Here is a 25,901-nt window from a genome sequence, read left to right as displayed (position 1 = left end):
TGCTAAGTACGGTGTGCTGGATGCTTTAGGGCTTCTTCTAAGCCTCTTAACCCATCTTAGTCCTTTTTAGGGAACTTCATGCTGAAAATCTGGGTGCTCATATTGGAACCTTCGCTGAAGAAAGCTTGAAAACCTGGATCCTAAGGGCTCTGAAACCAGATCAGATGTATATTTTTAATAATAATTGAGTTGTTTAGATTCAACTCACTATTTTAGAACATTCTGACTGCACATTTTCTGGAGTCACTGGAAGTCCAGCTCATAAGCGTTGCTCTGTTGTGAGCCAAGCAGACCACTGACTGATGTGGTCAGGGCCTGTTCAGAGGAATTTCACCTGCAGATCAGAATTATTAGTGATTTTTTGTAGTCTTCTGTAAACTTGCAGGTTGTTTTGTAACTTGAGGGCAGATTTTCAAGTGTCTTGAAGCAGTGTTATATTTAAATGGATCAGAAATCATTCATGTGTAACCTTAATTGATTTATTTAGACAAATGAAGAATCACATGTGAAAGGTACATTAAACTAATTTATTTGGTTCCTCTTCTAGAAAACTGAACTGAAAATTCATGACTCTGCTTAAAGACTGCTAGGAGAAGATGGCCCTGGAAAGTGAAGGAATTCTGAATTCTCATAGAATCTCAGAATCTGGGATGATGTTCCTTCTATGATAGTAATATTTTGTACTACCTTTGAGCTAAACATTTAAGGACTAACATTATTGAAACTTGAATGACTCACAGCTCCTAGGTTACAAAAAAATAAATTTAATAATTCTATCCTCAAAACCCTATGAACATCAATTATTTTGGAATGTGCTTGTGGATGGGCCTTTAGTAATTACTGGTCTTGCTGATGTCAGATGATTAAGAGAATATCATCTTTGTAAAAGAATAAATGAAAATGTGTAAAACTATCACTTTAATATAGAAATAGTTTTACAGTGACAACATCTTTGCCTGTTTTTCCACAGGGTTATATATTATCAGAGGAAAGCACTAATAAAATATGAATTCAATACATTGTAAGCTGTTAGAAAAATACAGCATATCTCTGGAGAGTTCAACTGGTTATTTTTGCTGCTAAAGGAGTGTGGGACAAATTTCCATGTAAATTGATCAGAAATGAAGTTGAATCCTTCACTTATCTTTTAAGATTGTAAAGGACATTTAGGAATTGATGTATGTCTTGAAAGTTAGAGCCGTTAATAACAGAGGGACTGTCAAATACAAGTTTGGAAACCATGTGTGGTACAAGGGATCCATCTAAAGAGGCTGCACCTTATATTTTTGACTTTGATAATTATATTCTTGTTGACAACAGCTTGTTTTAACTGAAATACATAGTTTAGGCACAAGGTGCTTTAAAATAAGATGAAAGCTAGCTCTGTAAGTATATCTCTAAGAATTGAAAAAGCTCTGTGCACTGTAAGCTTTCTGTTGTCAGTTTATGTCAAATTAAGATTCAATCTAGCCCTAATCTACTGTGGACTTTTCCTAAGTCACATTATGAAAAATATCAGTTCTGGTATCTCTTTCTCTTATCCTTCTACTTCCTTTTGTTTTAAAAGTTTTCAGCTAATTTTGGTGCTGATTCCTTCCCCCCCCCCCCCCCCCCCTATTTATTAACCAATATACAGATAGAGTTACAACCTTGTGAAGTTTGCTTGATTAAAGCATGCTTTACACTTAATTTTAAAATAAAGATACAAGTTGTCTAAATCTCTGGAAGAGGGAAATGCATTTAATTTTCTGTCAAATCTAATTTTAAAGGCATACTTTTGCTATAATTACATCATAATATAATCTGTGTTTAAGATCTGAGTCTTCAGAAATTTTACCATATTGTTGATGTACTCTCATTCTGTACCTGGACTATATATTAGAAATAATTTGAGGAAACTTATTTTTGGTCCTTCCTGAAAATCTTTTCAAGTTTGGAAAACATTTTTCATACAAGCTCTACTCTATAAAAATACAATCATAGGATTTAATGTTTGCTTTACCAGTGCAACTTTAATCTTCTTTTTAGTTAAGCGCAGGTTTTTTTAAGAGTTCCCCTCATCTGATTTTCTTATTGTAAAGCTGAATTAAAAATAAAGTGATCAGAACCTGTTTGGAGACTGCTGTAACAATCTGATGGTTTCATGTGCCATAGGCATGTTTTGGCATGAGATGTACTGAAAACCCAGGTTTGAACAAAACTTATGCTGGAAGGGAAGATCTGCTTGACTGGAAGCTTAAAGTTCTTAGAGTGATTGACTTCTTATCATAAAGTGATAGAAATAATTATACCAGAAGGATATTCTAGCTTGAAGGTCACTGAAAAAAACCAACTCCTAAAGCAGCATGTCTTCTGACAGGATGGAGGATGACAGTGCCTCCTCCACTGACTCATGACCCTTTTACATGGAGGGTGTCTAGCTTTTGGAGAGGGTACAGACATTCTCCAAGGTATTTAACTGTTAACTTCCCACTGAAATAAATGTAGGCATATGCCATCCTTGTTATTTATTCATGTTTCAATAAATCAATCCCTTAATACTTTATATTTTATTGTGAACTTTCTTAATGCTCAGTAAGAGCTGTACAGTGGATGCTTTGGCTGTAAAGAGCTGCCTGCTGGCTCTGTTACAAGAAAGCAGTCTCAACCTTGAAGTTGGAATACAAAACCACATCACTTGTAACTCTTAGCCCTAGCAGCTGAGGCCCAGTTATCTCAGCCACTGTAGCTTATCCAGATTTCAAGTCAGCTTGTGTTTCATCTTATAGGTAAGAAAAAAATTATTTATAATTTGCCCAGGTACAAAGAGACTGGAGAAAGGGGCAATGGAACTTACAACCAGGCTATGTTGTCCTAGCTGGTGCTCTTCCCCAGGAGGGCTGACAGTCACAACACTTCTGCATAGCACTGGAAACATCTAGACCCAGCTCAAAAGGGCCCTTCTGCAGCCAATGGCCAGCTAGATGCCTGCAGTCAATTAAACTTTATCTAAAAAGTATAGGTTTGCTCTGGCTGAAACCAGATAAAAGACATTCCACCTACTAATAGGTGTGCAGCTGCAGGAACCAGAACAGAGCCAGGTGTAAGTGTGAGGGGGGGCAGCTATTGTGTCCTCAGGGCCCTCTTTCACTCATGCTCTGGGCCTGTGGCAGCACAGTAAGTGTTGGTAGAGATGGAGCCACACTGTGTCTGACTCTTTCTAGTTACCTGAGAGGAACAGATGCCCAGCAGGAGATACAGATTATCCAAGGATTCTTTGCTCTCCTGCCACTGATTACACAAATGAAGCTTGTAGTAAGGATTACAGGAAGGTGTTTGGTTTGTAACTTGCTAAGGGCATACATACCTGTGTTAGGTATTTCCCTAACTTATAATCACTGTCTTTGCTGGGATAGGGGGAAACAGTCTGGGTTTTGTTGTGTAAAAATCCACCTCCCACCACCCTAGTGTCAAAAATATAAGACAGTTTAGAGACAAAAAAAATGCAGAAGCAAGCAACAGCAGGACTGCAGTAGTTTATTTTGTGTAAATATATACAACTGTGCAAAGTAAAATTTTTGAGAACAGAGTGGAAAAGAATGCATTTTACTATAAGAATAACCATAGGTAAACCTGATTATGCTGAAGCTGGAACCTACTAGCTCAAGAACCCATGGCAGCAGTTCACTGTCTTGGCCTCCAAACATCACAGTGTATAGGTGAACCTAAGAGCAAGTTAGTGGCAGCAATAGTTGGCCCAGACTGCTATTTATTTCTAAGAAAGCATGACAGTTACTGAAATCTAGTTTTTGGCACACTTCTGTCCAGCTAACAGCAGATAGGCTGCCTCCCAAGATAACCTGGAAGCTACTGTTTATATGTAGCTCATGCACATAAAGTTTAGCCTTCAAGGGTACCAGCTAGAGTACTTGCCAAGTGGTATTTCACAGCTTCTAAGGATCAGAAACTTTTGCCAGCTTATATGAATATTTGTAGCTGATTACTGATGAGAAGAAACTTTAAATCTTTCAGCTACTACATGATAGCTTTTTATACTCTTGCCTGCAGTATTTGAAGTCAAGCAATTAAGTGGGACAAAACCAATGAGATTGAGTTGACAAGAAATTTGATGTTGAAGAATAAAGCTAGGATTCACCTTTTAAATATAAAAATACAAAATTACTTCCAAACCCATACCATACACACTGACAATCAACTTGTTAAATTGAACTGCATGTTTGCTATAATCAGGATAAATTCAAGATACCGAAGAGAATGGGGTACTGCGAGTCATCAGTGCTAACTGCAGAATGCAGCAATAGCTGGTTACATTACACCTCCTGATTTGTCAGTTTTTTTGATTTTGCCCATTTACTGTTCTACAGAATTTGTTTTTGTACTACATTATAAAACTATGGTAGAAGAACCATAATTTTAGAATAAGGTTTTTGTAAGAAGGTTTGAGGGTTTTATAAAAGAAAAAACCACTAATTTAACAGGATTCTTTATGCCTAGTGTTTTGGTGTACCACCATCTCTAGCTCTGTCTACACTAGCATTAGATTACCTAAAAGACTTTGAAGCAGTTCCAGAGTTCTTTGCAATTGGTCAAGAAAAAGTTTAGATAGAAGCTTACTTGACCCTTGCAGCTGATTAAGAATTATTTCAAGGTGTTAGAGATTATCTTTAAAAAGTCATATCACTAATTTTTTCCACTTTGAAGGGAATGTGTCATGCTGCAAAATGGGAACAGGTTGTAACCATTTGCAAAGTACTGAAGACAAAGACCTGTTCAGGTTACATTATTTTCTAACACATTTTTCAAGCATTTTCCTCAGCTTGAAACAGATTCATTCTTGTAAGACTAGTTTTCCTAAACAAGATTACTAGAAATGGAAGAATAAATTGCATAAAATTGTCAGCAATTAAGGTATTTCTCCTCCCGCAGTTTATATACTCTTAACTATACACAGGAAAAATGCTAAAGAATTTATATTCAAGAGAGCATTGTCTATGGATGCTGCTTCAGTAATGCATTACATTTGACTCCTGCACCTTTTCACGTAACATTAATTTCAGTAAGGTTCAACAATTTAGAAGTTTTCTAAAACCGAGGTCCTTAGCAAAGGGAGTGAGTGAGAATCATAGTACACTTTGCAGCTTGCCAGGATTCTTTCACTATGTTTGAGTTATCACACCTAGAGCTGGGATTTCTCATTCACAGCTATTAAGCTTTAGCTCTCTTTTGGTCCTGCTAGGTTCTCCTTTGTCACCACTACTCCCATTCCTTTCCCAGCTACCTGAAGGGACAGCAGGAAGCCTAGTAGACACTGTTTGCTCAGATTGCCATCAATAAGTCTTGTCTTCCAGGAACTGCGAAAATGAAGGGACAAAACTCACCCCCCTGCGAGAAGGTTCAGTTCATGAGACTCAAAAGCCATTTGGCAAAAATCACAAAAGGCTCAGCTTCTGGTGTGTGGCCACTGGCTGGCACCACCATCTGGCACAAGTGATCTTTAGCTAACAACTACAAACCTGAAAATGAAAGTCTGAATTCAGTAAGTCAGCTAAGATAGATACCAATGCAAGAAAAATATCAAAGGTAATTTAAACAGAAATTACCTACAAATAAATCTCTAAAACCTAGCAGATGCAAGTTGTGTTGTGTTTAAAAATAGATTTAAATATAACTTCCCCTAATTAGAATTTATAATACTGACTGTACAGTTATAACTTAAGTTCTAGTAAAATCCAAAATCTGGTTGTGAGTTTACAGAACAGTCTGTTAATTTGCAGTACATTATAGTGTTTAATATATAGCAGCTTCAATATGAATAACACTTCACTTGTTAGCTAACACTCAGGTGATTTTTTGTTTTCCATCATCTGACATGAGTGAGCACAAACACACATAGTTGGCATTTTCTATATAAAACAAGTAACTGCTAAAATGTAGGCTGTTCAATCCATCTTCCTACAGGGTAAGTGGCTACAATGCAACAATTTAAATAGAGCATTTGTTTAAACAGGCTTGCCCCGAGTATCCCTTCCCTACCCTGTTTGTCTAGGAAAGGAAAACCACCACTGGAGCTACTGTTAATCTCACATGGCACATCTAGCCAAGTTAGCTTTGAACACCACTGTCTCTTCATTCTTCCTGGGATAACAGAAGACATTTCAATGCTGCATGAAGATTCAATTTTCCCCCTTGAATGGAAACATCAGCTTTGCACAGTCAATATATATTCTAACTGGTCAGAATGGACTACTCCCAAACAAGACTGCCATCGCACCAATAGGTAAGGTAGAAGTAGGTACAATTTGCAAGCATTTCTGTTCTTTCCCTATTATGTTTAACTGGGAAATAACTTTACCCCTCCTAACTGGAGTTACACATCGCTATTAAGAAGAGCCCCATCATTGCCAGGTGTTAGTAGCTCCAAGAAGTACAATGCTATGGCCTCTTAGTAAGGTGCAGTAAGGGAGATAAAAGTAGCATGAAGGCACTTGATACCAGCTAAGTTTCATACAGTAGTTTCACTTTAGATTAAAGGATACAATAGTAAAACTGGACCGATAACTTAGAACACACTCTAAGTTTGGCAAGGAAACTTACTTAAGACCAAACTAGTGTTACAGGACTACCTGGAAGTGTGCAAAACCATGGAGAAAGTCGACTTATCTTGATGCTATAAGCTAAATCCAGACACAGTCAGTTGCTGAGCATTATTCCTAGCTTCAAAGTAAGAGGTATCAGTTTCATCATCTGGCTGAGGTATAAATGGCATAGTTTGATTCTGCAGATTATCCCAGTCCACACCATGAAAGAGGGGGTGATGCTTCAGTTCTGAAACAGAAGTCATATAAGCATTATAAACCTCCTTCTGTCCAAGCCCCATAGTCATACCTTGTTCCCTTGATGCATAACCAGCAGTAGATTTCCTCTATTTTGCACTTTTGTGAATCCCAAAACAGCAAATTGCAATTGGGTTTTGATTACCCCAACCTCAGTGGGATCAAACTACTATGATGCCAACTGTCTTCCCCCAGCTAGATAACCTCTTTTACACAGCAAACCTAGTGGATCAGGGGTGCCCTAGGGGCATTTCTCATGATAGGGCACCACAGAAATTTTAAGCATCACTTCAAAGTCTGTTTCTAGTTTTAGCAAAGTTCCAGGCTGAGCAGACATGTGGGAGTCCCTCCTACCCTTCTCCAATGCAGGCCACCTGCCTTTTGCTCGCTCATGGAGCGGTCCTCCTCTGCTTTGCACAGTCCCCTTTGGCCTACCACCAGACACAGAAGTCTATCACCACAAGTCACCAGACTCCTTATTCCCAGTTTGAAGTGGGATAACTAACCAAGCTGCAAGACTTTATGACTCAAGGAGAATTCCCCTGCCCTGTCTGTTCTGAGCAAGTGACTTCCTGGTACCCAGGATATGATGTGTCTTCTGCATAACCTGGAAACACCACTCTGATGAAAGCAGCTTTGCTACTTTGATTCAATCCAAGAAATTGCCTGGAGTGGGATACAAACCTGCACCACAAAAATCAAAAGCAAGTAGAAAAAAATAATAGGACAGAAATCATTTAGAAGGAAGTGGAAGTTTGACCAAGACAAATGCTCACTACAAATTTTGATTCTAAGCACATACCACATGCTTTTAGCTGACATTAACATTAACTGACATTTACATTTAGCTGACATTAACATTTGTTTATTATTTCTATGTTTCCCAATCAAATAATAGAACACAATGTTGATTTTAGACAAAATGCAATAAATCATTAGAAGACCAACTTCTCCTAGTAGCTTCAGCAGCCATACATGCAGCAGGACACTGAACAGATACACTATCTCAGAACTGTATATAGTTCTGCTCTTAAATTTCTCCCATACAGAAAGCTGTCTTCAGCTGAAAAGGAGAGCAGACTTTGTTGTCTTTTTCAAAGAAGTATTAAAGTGTATCATAGCTGGCAGTCAGCTCCTGCCCACATCTCTGAAGAGGGGGGTAGAAAACAAACCCCAACATTGGATACCAGTGTTCGCTGCCAAATGCTGTTTTAAAGCTTTGCTTATCTGGAGGGACTGAACTCATAGAAGCACAGCACTTAGGACATAACTGGAACTTCTCAGTAAGTTAGGCTTCACGCTGGAGAAGACACAGAGCATGTGTGTTGGGGGTGGGAAGAAAAGATGACAGACAGTGATGGAAACTCAATTACAGTGAGGAAAACGTAATGGTTGTCCTGAAAGCTACTCATCCAGCTTCATTTCAGTGGCCTATAAATTGGCTAAAGACAGATACAGTTAAAGGTCCTGACAAAGAATGAATTTCCAAGAACTTCAGATCAGAAGAAACCTTTATGTCATCTAGTTTAAATTTCTATGCATGACAGGCAATTAGATTTCACCCTAATATCCAGGAATAAAGACAATAACTTGCATTTAACTAAAACACCTTCAAATTAAGACATCGGATGGTTTTTGGGATACATTAAAGAGCCACAGAATTCCCCAATGACAGTGATCTTCATTTATAACCATGTGCCTTCTCTAATTTGATTTGGCCTGGTTTCAGCTTCTAGCCTTTAGTCTCTTCATGAGTAGGCATTTCCATAATAATTTCCTTCTCTAGTGATTTCTTGAGCAGTTCTCATAAGATTTCCTCCTCTTTTTCCAAGATGTCTCACCCTAAGATACCTTGATTTTATCTTTTTTTAATTTAAAATATAGTCACTGTTACAACAGCAAATGTTTAAGTCTTTCTACAGGGGAAAAAAATTGTACAGACTTTGTATAGTATATATCATCTAACTCTGTGTTTCCCCTATACAATTCAGTAAAGACAGGTTGATTCCTAAGACAAAGAATGTCCTTTGAATTAACTTTTGCAGGAGGCTTCTCTCCCAAACTATAGGCTTTTAATCAAGGTTCCTAAAATCAGTTAGGTCAAAAACCCCTAAATACCTGTTTCTGAGTTAGTTAAGACAACTTTGTTACATCAGAGGGCAAACACTAAACATAGCAAAGCAGCATTAAAACAAAAGTTCAGTAAAAAAAAAAATCCCCCTCCCCATTTCCTCATTCAAAAGGGCAAAATCCCACAAGAAATACAGAAAATTCCACAACTTAAGTGTTCAGGCACTATACATGGAACTAAATAGATGCTGAAGTTTACTAGTCTAAGTTTCAGGAAGAGGACATCACCAGTTTGAAATTTTTGATCAGTTGCAAAGAACACAATAGAATTTTAATACTAACCCTTCAGTCCAGCTCTATTAGTACTGTCAATTGTTAGGAGAATATCTATTGCACTTTGGGCATTATCAGACAACTTTTCTTCACCCTCAGGCCAGGGAATATCTACAGACAAAGATGCAGAGGAGTTGTTAACTCAAACAATAAAACAAACACTGGAAATGCATACTTTCCCTGATTATTGAAACAGCTTACCTCTTTTCAAAATATTTTGGAAGACCTGTGTTGGTGTTTCATCATTAAAAGGTGGAATTCCAGTTAGAAACTCAAACAGACAAACTCCAAGGGCCCACCAGTCTACAGCAGAACCTGATAAGAGAAATCCAGGTTATTACACTGTCACAAAGTTTAATGATATTTGCAAAGATTAACCATGGCAGAAATTGAAGAGTGTTTAAATCCTGCAAAATTTCTTGGAAATGAAGGAAGAAACAAAATAAGTTGTACTTAATCATGGGGAAGATTAGAAATATATTAAATGGCTTTTTAAAGCCAGTCTGCTTCTTCATTCATTAGACATAATACTGAGGTTTACTGATAAAAGGGGGCTCTTAAGAACAATCTAATTATCAGCACCCATCACAGAGAATCCAGAAGCTGACTTCAACAAATTATTTTGTTATGAGAAACAGCTGTCTTTTACAACTACTCTGAAGCCTGGATAAGTGCTCCATGTTGTAACCTGTATCTTTCTTTTTTTTTTTTTTTTTTAAGACAACTCCAAGAATTCAAACTATTGAACTTCATTTTCAGTTGTCTAAATTTATGTCAAAATATTGATGACAACTTGCAGAGATGAGCCAGTATGCAAAAAGCTGGAATTATTTCCATTACACTGAAATTGATTAGAGCAACACATAGTTACAAACTATCTTTTCTTTGTTATTAAATAATTTTGGTTTTCCACATTCCAGGTTGTTAACCTGCTTTAAAACAAGCAAAGACACCACTACATGCATTCTAAGATTCTTGCATCTTTAAGCCACACCCAGTCCACTGTAGAGAGAACAGATTTTTGCAGCAAGTGTGGCATATCTTTGAGATAAGTGCAATTCTATTTGGGGTTTTTTGGCATATAAAAAACCCAACATGAAAACACCTCCAAGTTAAGAAAACAAACGTTTTGAGCCATTTCAAAAGGACTATTGACTAAGTTTAAAAATGCTGAAAACTAAAATGTTTAACTGATAATCTAATGCACATTCAGCAACTTTTAACAGCAGTAAGAGTGCCCCACCAAGCTAAGCATATCAAAGCAGTGAGATCACATCCCCTGTTGTTAGAGGTACTCAGATGTTCAGATAAAATATCCCCAGCTTCAGTCAAAGTCTATTAAGATCACAATTCTCAACAACGTAGTAACACAGGTTTCAGCAGCAATTTTTTCTACTCAAAGTTTAACTAAAAATTAGATTAACTCCTACCATATCCCTGCTAAATCACATCTACCAATATTTGAATCAAGAAACAGAAATACCATTTAGAAAAAATGTCTCTGGTTTATTTCCTGTTACACAACATCTTTAAGAATGCTGACTTTACTCCTGAAGTACAGGCTTACATGTGTGATTTCTGATAGCTTAGCCAGTGATATTGATGTTTCCTGAAGTTTTTGTGGAATCAACACACATTCTTTTGTGGAATGCATACCGGACATAGCTTTCTATATAGAAACATTGTTCACCCAAAAAATTTTCTTAAACTGTGATCTAGTTATACTTTGACTGTTCACAGTTACGCTGAACACTCCATTTCTGCACAGTATATAGCAAACTCAGATCAGAGTCCCTGCATATGAAAAGACAATGAAGCAAGAACATTACTAGCAATGCTAAAGCCCCTAACAAATATAATCAAGTATCAGGTACGATTCCCTGAAGGCACAGGAATGCGGGGTGGGGCTGGTGGTGAGTGTTTGTTAAGGTAGTAACTCAACAATAAACAATGTTAAAGCTAAGTTAGAAACATAAACAGTTCTGCAACATTATAGTTTAGGATTGAAGCTACATTTACAAGCAAGTTAACACTAGAAATATTTAGTGAGGGGAAGTCTTGAGTTCCAAAGCCAGAAAACCCTGGCTTTACTGAAGGTAATGGGAGCTTTGATATTTCCTGACATAAAACCCTGGCTCCGCAAGTTATCACTGAAGTCTGAAAACAATAATTGCACAGAAGTGACAAGCAACCAAGTTCCACATTGTCTAAGTAGTCTTGATAGCATTTCCGAACTATTATCCAGTTGTAATGCCTGCCAAATAACCAGGATTTCTAAATGGAAGTGCAAAACAACTATACGTTTAATAATTGTTACAGTTACTGTTCTATCTTGTCATGCAGTTTTAGTTAATGTACATTGGCTGTATACAGCAGAATTTTACTGTTCCACAGATTAGTAATAGCTTTTGTAATGAAGATCTCAATTGTCCTAAGACAAAATAGTAGTATACTTTTGAGATGGAAATAAAATGTAATTGTAAATACAACAAAAGTATCAGGGATACATTACATTTATTTTTTGCTAATGGATCTTGCAAATTAGCGGGAAAATATTTCAGACTTGTTAATTTCAGTGGAGCTCAGGATTGAGCCAAAGAAATCTATGCACTTCAGTTATGCTATTTTCTTATACTATCTTGCAGAAAAATATCTGATGGTTACTACTATACACTTATATGGAAGACCCTAACAGAAATCTTATGTTTCATGGAGTTACTCAACTCAAAACTGATTTTAATGCAACTTTATAAACTTATCTGGATGCACATAACACTAACAAACATGGAATACATTTTAAATTCCACTAAGTTCCACTTGCCACCTCCAGCTCCCTCAAGAATCTTTAAGGACACTCAGGATGACCAAGTTGTGATTCCTACACCACACACAAGTCTCAGGCTGACCAGGCACACCTTCCAGAGCATTAGATTAGCAGCAGGCAAGACTATGCTAGACAGTCAAAACCTCTGGTCACATGAAAAAAAAGTAAATGGAAGAAGCAGCTGAAGCAAACAGTCACCCATGTTGGCAGAAGCTAAACACCAAGTATTTTTAAAGAATTCACTATTGCATTACTTTAAGGGTTTAGAGCTCTAGAGACATTTAGAAGTGTAAATATGTCACCTTTCAAGTATTTATGAAGTCCATAGTTTGTTTATCTTACCATGAGGCTTTGTCAAAAGCAGTTCAGGTGCCAGGTAGTCTGGGGTCCCTAGGATTCGTTCACCTTCTACTGGGGCAGCTCCTCTTCTTACGCTCTTTGGAGTCCTATATGGTGTGCCAGCATCTCCCTGATGAGGTGTCTTAAAAGATGCAACAAAGATTTCAGATGTCAAAAAACACAGAGAAACTCCTATCTCCATGTTTAGTAATGGGTATAACAGTGGATACTTAAGTTCAAGTCCAGAACATGTCACAGAATGTACATTCCCTGAAAAAGTATGTCAAATGTGCTTCCATTTATCTCAACCATCTTGAAATAACTTAATAAAAAAATTAATCAATGCCTAGTCTTTGAGACACTTTTCTTCAAGTTCTTCCTCCAGTGTCAAATCCACAAATAACTTCTCAAAACCCCCCCTAATCTTAAACTCCTCTTTCAAATGCAAATCTGAAGATAACCCACTAAACAGAATGTCAAAATACACTTCGATTTTAGCACCAAGTTCTTAATATTAGCCAATAAAAAGCAAGCATATATGTCAAATACCTGTAAAATAAAAAGGAGAATCCTGAATTTACATATTGCATACCAGATATATTCAAAATATACTAAACAAGCCCTTTATTGTTTAACCTGCATCCTATGGGTTGCATAATGCCTGCAGATGAAGTTCTACTCAAGTTAGACTTAGGGACTGTCTGCAGCTACACAAACCTTCTGAAAGTAATTTGGGACATTAATTGAAGATAAAAAATGCAGGTTTGCAGAGAGATCAATAAATTCTCATAGTCAATAGGCTGACTGCAATGCAAGACTTCCTGTTTTGACTTGAAGATACTACTAAATTATCTTGTAGACACTCATTCTTTATTTTTCAATATACCCTTAATTCCTATATATTTTGCATAATTTTGCTTCCAACTTCATCTTCAGTGCAGCAGAGATCAATTCATTATCACTATGCCATAAAGGCTACAGAATCCACTATCAAAATAGAAATCGGGTAACCAGGGCACAGTGCTGTGATTTTAAAAAGAATCACAAAAGTATATGAAAAAGGTACCCTCCTGTGCAAATCTAAATTACAAAAACATGTAATGCATAGTCATTTATTTCTCAGAAGATGAAGTATATCCTACTTTGACTCCATTTCAGCTGAATACAAGCTAAATTTCCTAGTCAATTAAAATTTTATGTAGATGAAACAGAAGCTAGCAATTCAGACAAATACATCAGAAAAAAGGCCTTCCCAAAAATGACATTTTGAATGTCCCCTTTTGGTACACCAAATTATGCAACACACTACCAGTTCTGTCTGAAAGCTTCAAATCCTGCAACTAGAACCTAAGTAACGGGATAAAGGTCTTGTAAAGCTGTGCCAGAACAAAACAGAAAACACTGATTGAAACGTATACTTTTACTTTTCCCACATCAGGGCTCTAATTTACTTTAGGACAATAAGATTTTAACTTACTATCAGAAGGATTAAAAAGGTCAAATCAAAAGCTCTATACCCTGCAAGCAGCTATTACTCTTTCCATCAGTCTTTGCAGTAGGCTTGTAATTGGTACTTGACACTACACATTATACCATTCCTTTTACCAGGATGAAAAAAAGAAAATAGCAGGCATAATAGCAGTTACTAGCAGCTGAAGAGCATTTGCAGACCATCTTGGAAGGGATGCAGGATTACAAAAAAACCCACTTCCCATTACATGAGGAAACCTATAATTACTCACAGGAAGTACCACACTGCACTAAAAGTAGGGCAAGACAAGATAGCACAGGCTTTCTCTACCAGTTCACCATAAGAGCAAAGGGTTTCTCAGAGATGGACAGACAATTCATGTTGAGCCAGAAGCAAACCAGTGGACATATAGTTATTGCTAAACACTTACAGAAATTATAATTTTGGCCACACAAGTACAGTAAATTAAAGCCTGTCAGCAAAGGTCACTTTCACAGACTACCTTGAACTCCAGTTTTCCCCTAAATTAACAACTGAAATGAAATAACTTCAGATCACTAGTGTCTAAAGCATGCACAAAGTTTCTGCATGTCTCCTAACATACCTGATAGACCCTATATGGTCTTCCTTTCTGTAATGGAGTAATAGCTGTTGGGTAAGAGCCACTACAAGCAGGTGAAAGATCCATTATATCCAAGGAAGCCATGCTACATGGCTCAGATACATTGGATATATTAATCGGACTATTATAACTTCGAAAAACAACAGCATTTTTTTTAATGAGATTCAGTGCTTCCACCATCTTTTCTGAGGGAGATCCTATGTCGAGATAAGTCTCTTTCATGTGTTTTTGGTCATTATCCTTTTCATGATCCTTTTCCTTCAAACCAGGTGGCTTGCAGTCCTGGACAGTATATGCTTCCTCTCCATTTTGAGGGGCATCTCCGGACTCTGGTGATGTTATCAGCATGTTTTCTGGTTTTGGTTCCTCAAAGGAGAGGTCTTTAACACTCTTGTCCAAATCTAAAAGCTGCTTTTCTAAACGGCTTTCTTTAACAGACATGTCAGGAAATGATAAGTCCAAATCTGCACTGAGGATTCCTAAAGGTTTTTCATTGTCAGTGCCTAAAAAACTTGAGTTCACATACTCCTTTTTATCATCCTTTTCATAGTCTGCATCCAGATCACACATAAGATTTTTGGTTATAATTGAATTAAATGATCTTTCTACTGGTTGCTGGTTGCCAATAAAACTCTTAGCTTCTTCCTTCCTTTTGCAGGTGTTGCGTAGGCATCCATTATTACAAAGCATTAAGGACTGAATTTCTGTTGTCAAACCTGTCCTTTCATTTGCTGGAAATTCTGAGATCCGACAGCCACGTTTATATTCTGCATTGCTTTTTTTAACATAGTTAAATTCCTGACAAGGACTAGTGTCAACTAATTCAAAGCTTCTTTTTACACCTGGCTTTTCAAAAACTTCTTCCTCTTCGATAGGCTTGACAGACTCATTCTGTCTTGAAGGTGACTGTTGTTGATTGAAAGTTTCTGCTGTTTCCTTAGTCATATCTCCTTTATTTACAAGGGGTTTTTCTTCCCAAACTTTATTTTCAGAAAGACATTTTCTGACTATGCCTTTCACATCCAGTGTGGTCACAGGCGTATCTACTATATCAGAAGGTTCACTTCCCAACTTATGTCTACTGCCAGAGTCATTGCTGCTGATGGGAGAAATGGCAGACTCTAGTTCTTTCTTCTTTAAAACTTTAATACCTTTGCTGTTCACTAATTCTACATTGGAAAGGGGAGCTGATTCGCTGTTACTTGTTCTGCCTGTCGTAGAATAGTGTTCATCTTCACTTTGCTGCAAATAAGCACATTAAGTTTTGAGTATCAAGAAAAACAGGATTACAGTATTATAGAAATACCTTGTTTCCACTTCCATAAAGAACTGCAAATCGGCAAGCATTATTTATTCTTTATAACCACGAGTAGTGACAAACTAACATAATACATTAAAAAAATCAAAACTAGATTAGAGATAATTTGACTTTTAAGATCATAAATTAAGATTACTAGAATACAATAGAAAATGCAGTATTTTTAAATGCCTAAGGATGAATAAATGTAGCAATTAAAGTTGTATTTGTGACTTTATGTTAAGAAGTTAAGCTACAGAACTTCTGAGTTTCCAAGAAACCCCGAACTAAAGAACCTCATCATACTGCCCTGTGGCATATTATACTTTGGAGATGACAAAAGACAAATATGGTATTACTACTATTTTGGTAACTCGATACTAAAAAAAGGCCTTGGGAAATGGACAGATAAAACAAAGAATTATAACTTTTTTAAAGCATAAGTTTTTGTGTGTGATCTAAATAGGAATCATGACAAGGGACTAAACACAGCAGTATTTTCTTTTAGGTCTGTATTTGTACAGAATTTTATTAACAGTTTAAAATAGGAGAAAGTATTTTGTATCAGCTATAGTTACTGGTATTAGTTGATACAAAACCCTTCAGTAATACAATTCTTAAACATTTTCAGGTTTTAATAGCTAGTAGAAGTTTGAAGTGTATTTTATTACTTTCTCCAAGTTCTGCCTTTTAAAAAAATTCTTTTGTCTGTATGCTGAACTGATAAAACTACAGAGACAAGGTTAGTTTCCAAAAGAGCCAGTACTCCCAGCACTGCCCACCTTGTGAGGTATAGGGCTAAACCAGTGTCATCCAATAGAAGCCTTCCCTTTCACTCCTTTGCTGCAGGCTAAATAGCATTTGCTTTTCCTGTCATGTTGCACAGGACTTAACTTGCTTGAAGAAAAATACTAGTTTCATCCAAAACTCCTACTTGGCAAGGATTACAACCCCTGCTCCTTCTCCCATAGGAAGGATTCCCTATACTTGAAATAACTGGGTGAGTAGAGAAGATCTGCCACAGTGCATAGACAAATACAAGCTAATTTTAATTTATAGTGGGAAGATAAAACAGTCCTGACCTCTACATCCTTCTCCCACCTGGGGCTCATGAAGCATTCTGATTCCATACTGGAAAGGTTTGCGTGCGACAGACTACTGATGCTGTAGGTATCAAACCTTTTTCTTGACTGAAGTAGAGTAGGAGTTAAACTTCTCACTGGCATCACAGGAGTTAATGGAGAAGTATCAAGATCTTGAGAGGAAAAAGACATCAAATGTTGGTACAAATAGGCAACATATATTAACCTGCTTCACACTATGTCAAGCTTTCACATCAAAGGAAGTTCTGAAAGTTATGCATGACATCATAATTTCTCTTCATCTTTCCTGCATAGTCAAGTCATTAATTTTGTGAGGTGGGAACATGCCAAGAATTTAAAGGCAATCAGAACATTAGCACCATAGCAGCTGCCTTTCTCATTTGAGGTTGGAAATAAGTAAGCAGCAAGATAATTTAAATGAAAGCACACATTACTATATTAAATCATTTTCAGTGAAAGTATGCCAAGAACTGACACTATTTCTGTAAAATCTTAAAGAGTGATTTTGAATTCAGTGGTTGTGCATGTAAAAAAAAATCAAAATATGACATAAGCAGTATAAGTGAAAATGTGACAGACCCTAAGTAATGAGTGGCAGACAGCAAGACACCGATAGAAATACATCTTTTATCAAGTGGGTCTAAGCTACTCACATAAAATTAAAAGACCACAACCTCAGAGTCAGAGTATTACTCAGTACAAGGCTTGGTACACTCACATGTTTTGAATAATTTAGTCGAGAGAGGGGTATTTTCCTTTTGGACCATAGGTAAGGGAGAAACCACTCCATGCAGACTATCAGATGATTGACTTGAATTGTGCTCTGGCATTTTCATTCCAACAGGAGTATACTATCAAGCAGGAAGAAGCATAGTTCAAAGTTAACGAAGCCTGAACAAAACACCCAGGATTAATAGTGCAACTTCATATATTCTTCATTACATTTGCATTGGCACCTAGCCATACCATTTAGCAAACTTTTTGAAGCACAACTGATAGCTATTTGAAATATAGTCTGAGGTAATCGCTTCACAACTTCAAGGTGCTGGAAACATGTAGCAAGTCATTCTACCAGCTGGCAGAAGAGGTGCAAGAATAGCCTTAGCACTCCTATTGTTACATTTAAGATAGTAAGTAAGCTAAAAGAATGAAGTACTTCAAAGACAGTGAAAATTGCTTACAAAACCCAGAGAACTGATGAGAGACAACAATTGTCCTGGAGTACGTGAGTAGTCTTGTTTTGGCTTTGCCATTGATGGCGTAGTAAGAATATCTATCATATTTATCTCTACAAACAAAGAAAAACACAAAGCAGGTCAGGTTTTCCTTTTGCTATTAAGTAAGTAAAATTATAGGCATTTACTTAAGTTCTCAAGAGAGGAAAAAAATGTAATCACATACTGAATATACAAAAGAAGCCACCAAACACAAGTGAGACATACCCACACATTCTTGTATAGGTGTTTCTTCCTATACAGCCATCATAAAATGACAGTTTATATACAGAAACTGTAAGAGTCTAGTTTATTTTACAACATACTATGTTGCAAGTGTTACATTTTCTAATTTGATACCAGCTTTGGTTTTCAGGCAGCAATTCCAGCCAATGGCCTGTTGGCCAAGATGGTAAATTTGATCCAAAGCCTGTCTTCTCTCCCAAAGACATCTCAAAAAAGCCACAAGTTTTTCATAGGTGAAAGTTTAACCTTAGATGCCATTTATTGCTCACTAGTGGTAAGCAGGCTTACAGCTTACATAGGTTCAACTGGACACAATAATCTGCCCCATCAGAGCTTATCAAAGCAGTATTATAGAAAATACAGTATACTTAGTATTTTCCTCTATACTCTTAAAGCCATGAATCAGAAAATCCATAGACAACTCTGAATTTCTCTATTCCTTTAACTATATAAGAAGTCTGTACTCACCACCAGCTGTCTGAAAAAGCTAAGCTGGTGCTGTTTGGCTGATATGGTTAAGGAGTTGGAGGTGCAAACTAGTTCAGGAACTGGCTATTCACCTTAAGACCTGCAGCTTATCACCTGTGCCAGTCATTTGACTATTCAGCTCTATTTTCTGCTACTTGAAAACACTATGCTTGTATGCTAAAGCACTGATTTATAATCTTCTGTTCAGGACACACCACCTCCCCCTGTCCTTTACATTAATATCTGGAAGGTCCCAGCTCAGGTTGGAAGTTAATATACAGAAGGACAGAAAAACATGAACTGAAGGACAGAAATAGCCAGAATTATTCATTCATCTTTTGAATTCTTAGTGGACTTCACAGAAAACTTTGACATCTATACCCCTCAAGAGAAATGGCTCTAGATAATATTTCATACACCCTTGTCCCAAAGAATATTTTAGTTTCTTAAGTGCAGTGCACAGAGCAGACCCTTTAATAGCATGTACCTTATCAGGACATACAAATTAGAAATCAGATATTAGTGCAACATTTGGGCTTATTTAATTGAAAGCTGCCCTCTACAGGGATGTAAAGCATTCAAGATTACAGGAATGTAATACAAAAATACATTCTAGTACAGCCAGAAGGACACACACAACTCTTACCTCTGTTCAGAGTAACTCTGGAAAGCCCAAAGTCTGTCAACTTTATATGGCCCTGATTAGAAATAAGCATATTGTCTGGCTTCAGGTCCCTGAAGACATGAATATAGTTGAAATCAGTAAAAGGGCAACTGAGCAATATTAAGTTAACTGTCCAGAAATACTCAATACAAAACCCTGATTATAGCTGTTTCTCAGTAACATCTCTTAGCCAGCAGACAATTCCCATTAGAGGAATACACCACAACATTTAAACATATCTAGCACTAAATATTGTACAAACATCTCAGGCCTTGTGAACACGCAGTGATTTAACACGAGTTGCACATTTTGTGTTTCAGCAGGTTAAACAACCGTTCTTTACAAGTGCTACCATCACAACATTTACTAATGCATAGGTCCTACACATGATAGGACCCATGGCAAGCAAACCTCTAGTAAAAGTTTTCACGTGTGTTCTCTGTAGCACCACTGAAGGCAGCAAAGAATCTCACTACAGTGGGAACATTAGAGTAGTCAGTGTCCCTTTGTCCTACAGTTACATGCTGGCAGTATCCAGAGGTGTCCTGAACTAACAGTCATTTAAAAGCAACAGGGAGAGGGGACCTAGAAGGCAGCATAGCTGCTAATATACCACCATACAGGGGAAAGCAGTGTGGATTTGTCTGCCTAACGTATATGGACAGCTTTTATTTTAGGTCTTGTTTCATGACATTGCTGCAGTGTACACACGCAAAAAGAGCTTCCAGAAGCTCTAGCAAATGAAGTAGCTGTTACTATAAAATGGTGATTGGTTATATGCTTGACTGAAAAATAAAACCCCCAAACTACCAAATACTTGTAAGAAAAAAAAAAAAGTAGGTTTTACCTGTGGATTATCCCATGCCTGTGAAGATAGTCAAGAGCCAATGCTGCTTCAGAAATATACTTAACAGCCATTTCTTCATCAAAATATCCATAAATATGGAGAAGAGATTTGACATCTCCACCAATAAGATACTCCATCACCTGCCATTCAAATGTTTTAAATTTAACATTTTAAAACACGCTTCAAATCTGCAAATAAAATATAAAAAAGCTTCACCACTAAGAGAGTAAAAATTCCAAGAGCAGAAGCTGCTAGAAGCTTCCCTGCATGAACTTCATTTCCCACACAATATTTTTCACTTGAATAAAATAAAGCTTCAGATGACAGAGGACACAAAACATTCTATTTCAAATAGATCATTTACTTCTATTATTTGCCTAGCCTACTTTCTGTAATCAGCTCCCAAATAACTACTGTAGTTAGTTTTTTAATTAACTTCTGAAAGGTCTCTAGAAATAGAATAAGAAAATAAATTGCAAAATGCTTCAGTGAAACACAAGGCCGGAAGCCAAAGACCCCTGTTCTATATAAATAAAAATCAGTGACCACAATGATTATTTTGCAAGTGTTTATACACAATATTAAATTCAGACCTAAATCTTGTGAAATAAGTGCAAATTTCCAGAATGTATCCAGTAAGAGCTACTGCGCAATTGACATGAAAGTGTTTTAAAAAAATATGTCAAAAAAATTTATGCAAACCCATACATTATGGCCCATGTCATATTCAAGATAAGTCAGCAGGATTTCAGAATCTCACTCTTCAGTGACAAGAATGAATTTAGCAGGTTTTGGTCAAGAAATCTCATCAGTACTTAGATTCCAACACACAATACTATTCCATATTCTAGCACCTCCTTTACAAATCCTGCACTCCTCTACTCCATGCAGCAGTTAACAGAGATTCCAGGAAAAGAAGCCTTCATTACACTTTATATGCATTGTAGGAGTGCAGAGCAACCTCACCTCAGAGTTTAATCAAGCCCTTCACTGTGTGTGCTTACAGCAAACCAGACAAATTATGCTAGACCCTTTGTAGACAGTCTTAATCCATACCACCTTTACGTGGAGGCACTGTATAAAACCATATTTAAGTCCTGCTGTACTCTGCAGTGCTCCATGTAGACTAGCACTTAGTTTTGCCACTCAGTTATCCTCTTGTCATCTAGGCCAACTACCATAATGAATTTTGAACACAGGCACTAAGTAAAACAGATCTCCTTTTAAGTGGGCCATGGGATATCTTTCACAGTCATTTGGACTCTGCTTGAACAGAATGGTTTCTTGTGTTGTTTTCCCTAAGATTTCTACCTGTTCCTAGAACAGATTAGCTATTAGAAAACAAGGAACACAGATGGAAAGATCTCAAAGGTACCAGGGGAAAAGAAATATTTCACTTGTTCAACCATTCTGAGAAAGAAGAAAGTACAAGTGACTAAGGAGTACCTGCTGACTACTATAAAAATATGTTTTCAGACATGAATATAGTTTTGCACTCCATTTCCAACACTAACATAAGTACCACAGCCATTTATTTACTCACTAAATAGACGTTATTAGCTGACTGAAGCGAGTAGTATAAGTGCACGATGAAAGGACTTTTACTGAGAGCCAGCGCATCCCTCTCTGCCTGGACCTGGTGAACCATGTTTTTGTTGATCATGTCCGCTTTTTTCATTACCTAAAACCAAAACAAAGCAGATAAATATATTTTTCTGTGCTCAAGCCACAGTTCTTTAGACAAACCATTTATCTCTATACTTCAAACTTGCATACATATATAAATACAAAACAGAATTATAATTTCATATACAGACAGAATTTTAAACCATAGGTTATTAGAACCTTTTTCATTACTCTAATTCAATCCTGAGTGAAAATCACACTGTCAATATTTACCACAATTGCACACACTGGGAAATGAGTGTTCAGGCTGTATCTGAAATTAAGCTGCTCAGAGTAAATCTTATCCACAGTACAGAACTCTGAACTGGGAAAAAAGTGTTCAATGCCTAGATATACACTTGCTGATCAAGTCTTTCCATCTCTTCAGAGGCTGAGATATATGGCCTGTGGCTTTAAAATAGAGTACATCAGTAAGCCATCCCATCTCAGTATGCTCAAGTGCAAGACAGCAAATATTCCAGCCTCTAATTCTTAATTTTGCAGAAAAAGCAAGTGAATTTTTTGCTTAATTTAAAATTTACAATCAAGTCACCCAACAAATATGTATTTCCTTGGGAAGAAGCCTCAGAGACATGCAACTCACAATGAAGAAATAACAGGCTTAAATTGGGCTCTAATTCTTCTACTGAATTACTCTACTGTATGTTGATATCCACTCAATATTAATCTTGACTAGAAGACATAAAATAGCACAGCTGATGTGCATATGTAGCAGTTGACTAAATACCTTGGAAGTTTGCCCATCTTCAACATCTTTGGTCTAGATATGTATGGTGATATTAAAGCAAGTTTTATTTATCCATTCTCTGTGCAACAAACTGTAAAAAGTTGAGTCTACAGCTACCACCACCATTCAGTAATAGAATCTGATAATATATAAAAATAGCAAGACATAAGTATCATTTGATACCTTCTGTGTAAGCATTGACCTTAACTGTAAAAATACTTAGCATATGTTAAATTCAGTAGCTTGAATGATCCATAAGTCTCACTGCAATAGGGATAAAGGATTTACACGAAAGCTTTTAGGTCGGAATACTCTGAATAAACTTGTGTAAGGTACTAGAGTAACATAATTGAACCACTCTATATGCAGCATCTAACTATAGAAAGTGATCCCACAGCTACCATCACCACTATCAAAATTGATACAAAAAACCTCCAAAACGTCACAATGCATAGAACTGAACATTTAATGAGTGTTGGTCTTAACCATACAAATATGTAACACGTGTTAATGTAGCTGTCAATAATCCATAAACTTTACTGCAATAACGATAAAGGATTTACACAAAAATCCAAAATTTCACCTCAAAATGCTTACAATACAATCATGTAAATAGCCATATATAACTCTGAAGAGAATGTCTATTTTGCACGACATCTTACGTTTCCTTTTCTTTATGTACTATGCAGCTGGTTATAATCCTTCTAATTGCAAAGTCAAGCTCGCACAAACCATCAGTAAAGTTTTTACTACTGACAAGCCTAGTTTTCAGTCCTCCGCGTATATACATAGAAAACGCAAGGGTTTTTTTCAAATGTCTACTCAGCAAAAGTCCTTTTTATAATTTTCTCCCTTTACACATCTCAGAGACAGACATTCACGAACAAATGTGAGAACGCCCTCCCAGTGGCACGACAGCTGAAGGCATTCAATTATAACAAGTATCTACAAGCTTTAGAAGGCTTTTGGCGCGGTTGCTCTATATTTAAGAAGCTGCTAAAAGCAGTTGTCGTTATCAGGTGCCTCCTAAGCAAAGCTTCCAGGCGAACGTGAGGAGAAAGCTAAACACATCTCCCAGGCACTAAGCTTCTGCCAGAAGAGGGGCGGCTCCCCGAGACCCCAGGTGCCGGAAGGCATGGGGACTCACGGCCAGGGCAGGCCCCTGGCGGGGCGCCCCCTTTCCCCTCGGACGCCCCTTTCCCACACAGGGTCAAAGGAAAACGGAGGGCGGCCACAATACCAGGCAACGAGGGAACCCCCAGGGCGGCGGGGGAGGCGCCCCGCGCGGCCCCTCACCTTCACGGCATAGAGCCTCCCCGCCTTGCGGCCCAGGTACACCTTCCCGAAGGCGCCGCGGCTGATAGGCTTCACAATGGTGAACTCCTCGATGGAGGGGGGCCGGGGAACCTCGATGCGCCTCGGGCCGGCAGCTGTGGCGACAGCGGCGGCATCCTCCGGCCGCGGCTCAGCCGCTGGCTCCACCGTCCCCATGTCGCTCCCCAGCCCTGGCGCCCCGCGCCGATTCAAAGTGGCGGCGCCCGCCCCGCCCCGCCCCGCCGCGTCACCGGCCAACGGGCGGGCGCGGGGGCGGCGCTCTCGCGAGACGCCTCGCGCGGCCGTAGGGAGGCGCCTGTCATGGCGGTCAGGGCGCGCGACAGCCGCGGGGCGTCTCCTGCGGTGCCTGCAAATTGAGGCCTGGCACAATCAGTGACAAGAGAAGCGTTCCGTTATACCTTAAATATTAAGAAATTGTTTTACCAAACAATGTTTGGCTTTGTATTTAACAAGCCCCGAGTGATTAAAATGTACGGAGAAAATATCCTGACCTTGAGAATAGATGCATCCTGGCAGAAATGCTCAAACGAGGCGGATAAGAGAGAACAGCTTGGCTGGACAACAGAGTTGGGAAACATCCAAGGAGAAGAAATAGTCCTCAAAAGGCTCACGACCATAAAAGGGAAAAAGGAGTAAGGGGCTAACTCCCCAACCAACCACTGACGACTACCTGAGACCCCTGTGCATGTGTAGTGTAGTTTTGCAATGCCAGCATTATGTAAATGTTATAGGTAGAAAGGTGGAGACTTCTTGGAAAGTGTATGAGTATTTGTGTCTTTAAGGTGTATAAATGATGAACTTCTGTTCTAGTGTATGCATATTAGGTGGAATGATCCCCTGTGCATCCAGCACTGCAATAAAGAATGCCTGCTTTCTAAAACTCTAAAACAAGTCTCGGAGAGTTCGTTTGCTGGCTTTTACGGTAACAGATGTGCCCTCAGAGATGCCATTGCTGCTGTTTGTGCAGGTGCTGCTGTTTGTGCAGGCCTCTGTTACGGTGGTAGCTGCCATGGCGGCCACCCTCCGGTCTCACCCAGGTGGTGCTGCTCTGGGCGATATCTGGTGAGCCGTGTGCTTAATTTTGCTCAAAACCAGGAAGTAAATGTTCATTATTGACACAGACAAGCTGAATAAAGTTGGTTGCAGTGTTACCTTTGAGGTTTGTGAGTGTCGCTCTGGCACAAGGATTTCTGATGGTCACTGTCTGTGGCTAAACAGTATTGCCACATTGCAGCCTTCCCATCTTGACTCCTTACAAATGTCCTCGTTCTCCTTATTGTATATAGCACTTAAACCCCACAGCATTCATTCTGTGGAGGGGTTTTTTTGGAACATTCATTGTGACAAACTGTCAAAGCTTTAATGTGACTAATAACTACTCAATTTGTCATACAGGTTTCTAATTTGGCAGTAGGTTGTTACTTGCTATGAGCAGGTAGGCTGTCCTCTCATTTCCATGGGCTGCATGAAGGTACAGCAATTCAACAAAATTCAGTGTGAGACATCAAGGAACTGGAAGGTAATATTTATTCAGAAAGAAACAACTGATTTTGGTCCCACGTACCCATTTTCTCATGTGCTTCACTCATATTTTCTCACACTTGCATACTCGCCAGCTCCAAGTTGTGTGTCCAAATGGTGTAGCCAGGATGGTTGGTGTGCAAGAGTATGCAGAGATCCAGTCCTTTCCATTGCTGTTGAGCCCTTACTGTCTCTTGGCGTCCTCTGGGTTGGTGATGACAGATTGCATTCTGGGCAGATCTTTTATAATTAGGATTTAGAATAACATGATCTGCTGCTTCCTTCCAATTCTTGATTACTT

General features: G+C 38.1%; 2 protein-coding genes across 4 annotated transcripts in view; one reads left to right on the top strand and one right to left on the bottom strand.

The window, feature by feature from the left end:
• The window catches only part of ACBD5 (acyl-CoA binding domain containing 5), a 31,870-nt gene extending 29,331 nt beyond the window's left edge, over positions 1–2,539 (top strand). For all 3 annotated transcript variants that reach the window (XM_074900082.1, XM_074900081.1, XM_074900078.1), the window contains one exon: positions 548–2,539. In XM_074900082.1, coding sequence (XP_074756183.1) covers positions 548–560 — 13 coding nt within the window. In that variant the 3' untranslated portion in view covers positions 561–2,539. The remainder of the gene's footprint in view (positions 1–547) is intronic.
• A 4,128-nt stretch (positions 2,540–6,667) lies between these two features.
• On the bottom strand, positions 6,668–19,551 carry MASTL (microtubule associated serine/threonine kinase like). The gene is made up of 9 exons (XM_074897968.1): positions 19,467–19,551; positions 18,074–18,180; positions 17,611–17,743; positions 16,872–17,044; positions 14,475–15,734; positions 12,403–12,541; positions 9,438–9,551; positions 9,246–9,347; positions 6,668–6,825 (listed from the first exon to the last, which is right to left on the bottom strand). Exons 1-9 carry the CDS (start codon positions 19,534–19,536, stop codon positions 6,668–6,670), a joined length of 2,256 nt encoding a protein of 751 aa, XP_074754069.1. The 5' UTR covers positions 19,537–19,551.
• Positions 19,552–25,901: the final 6,350 nt, after the last annotated feature.

Source organism: Athene noctua, chromosome 2 (genome assembly GCF_965140245.1).
Source record: "Athene noctua chromosome 2, bAthNoc1.hap1.1, whole genome shotgun sequence".
Lineage (NCBI taxonomy): Eukaryota > Metazoa > Chordata > Aves > Strigiformes > Strigidae > Athene > Athene noctua.
This window is presented reverse-complemented; position numbering and strand designations above follow the sequence as displayed.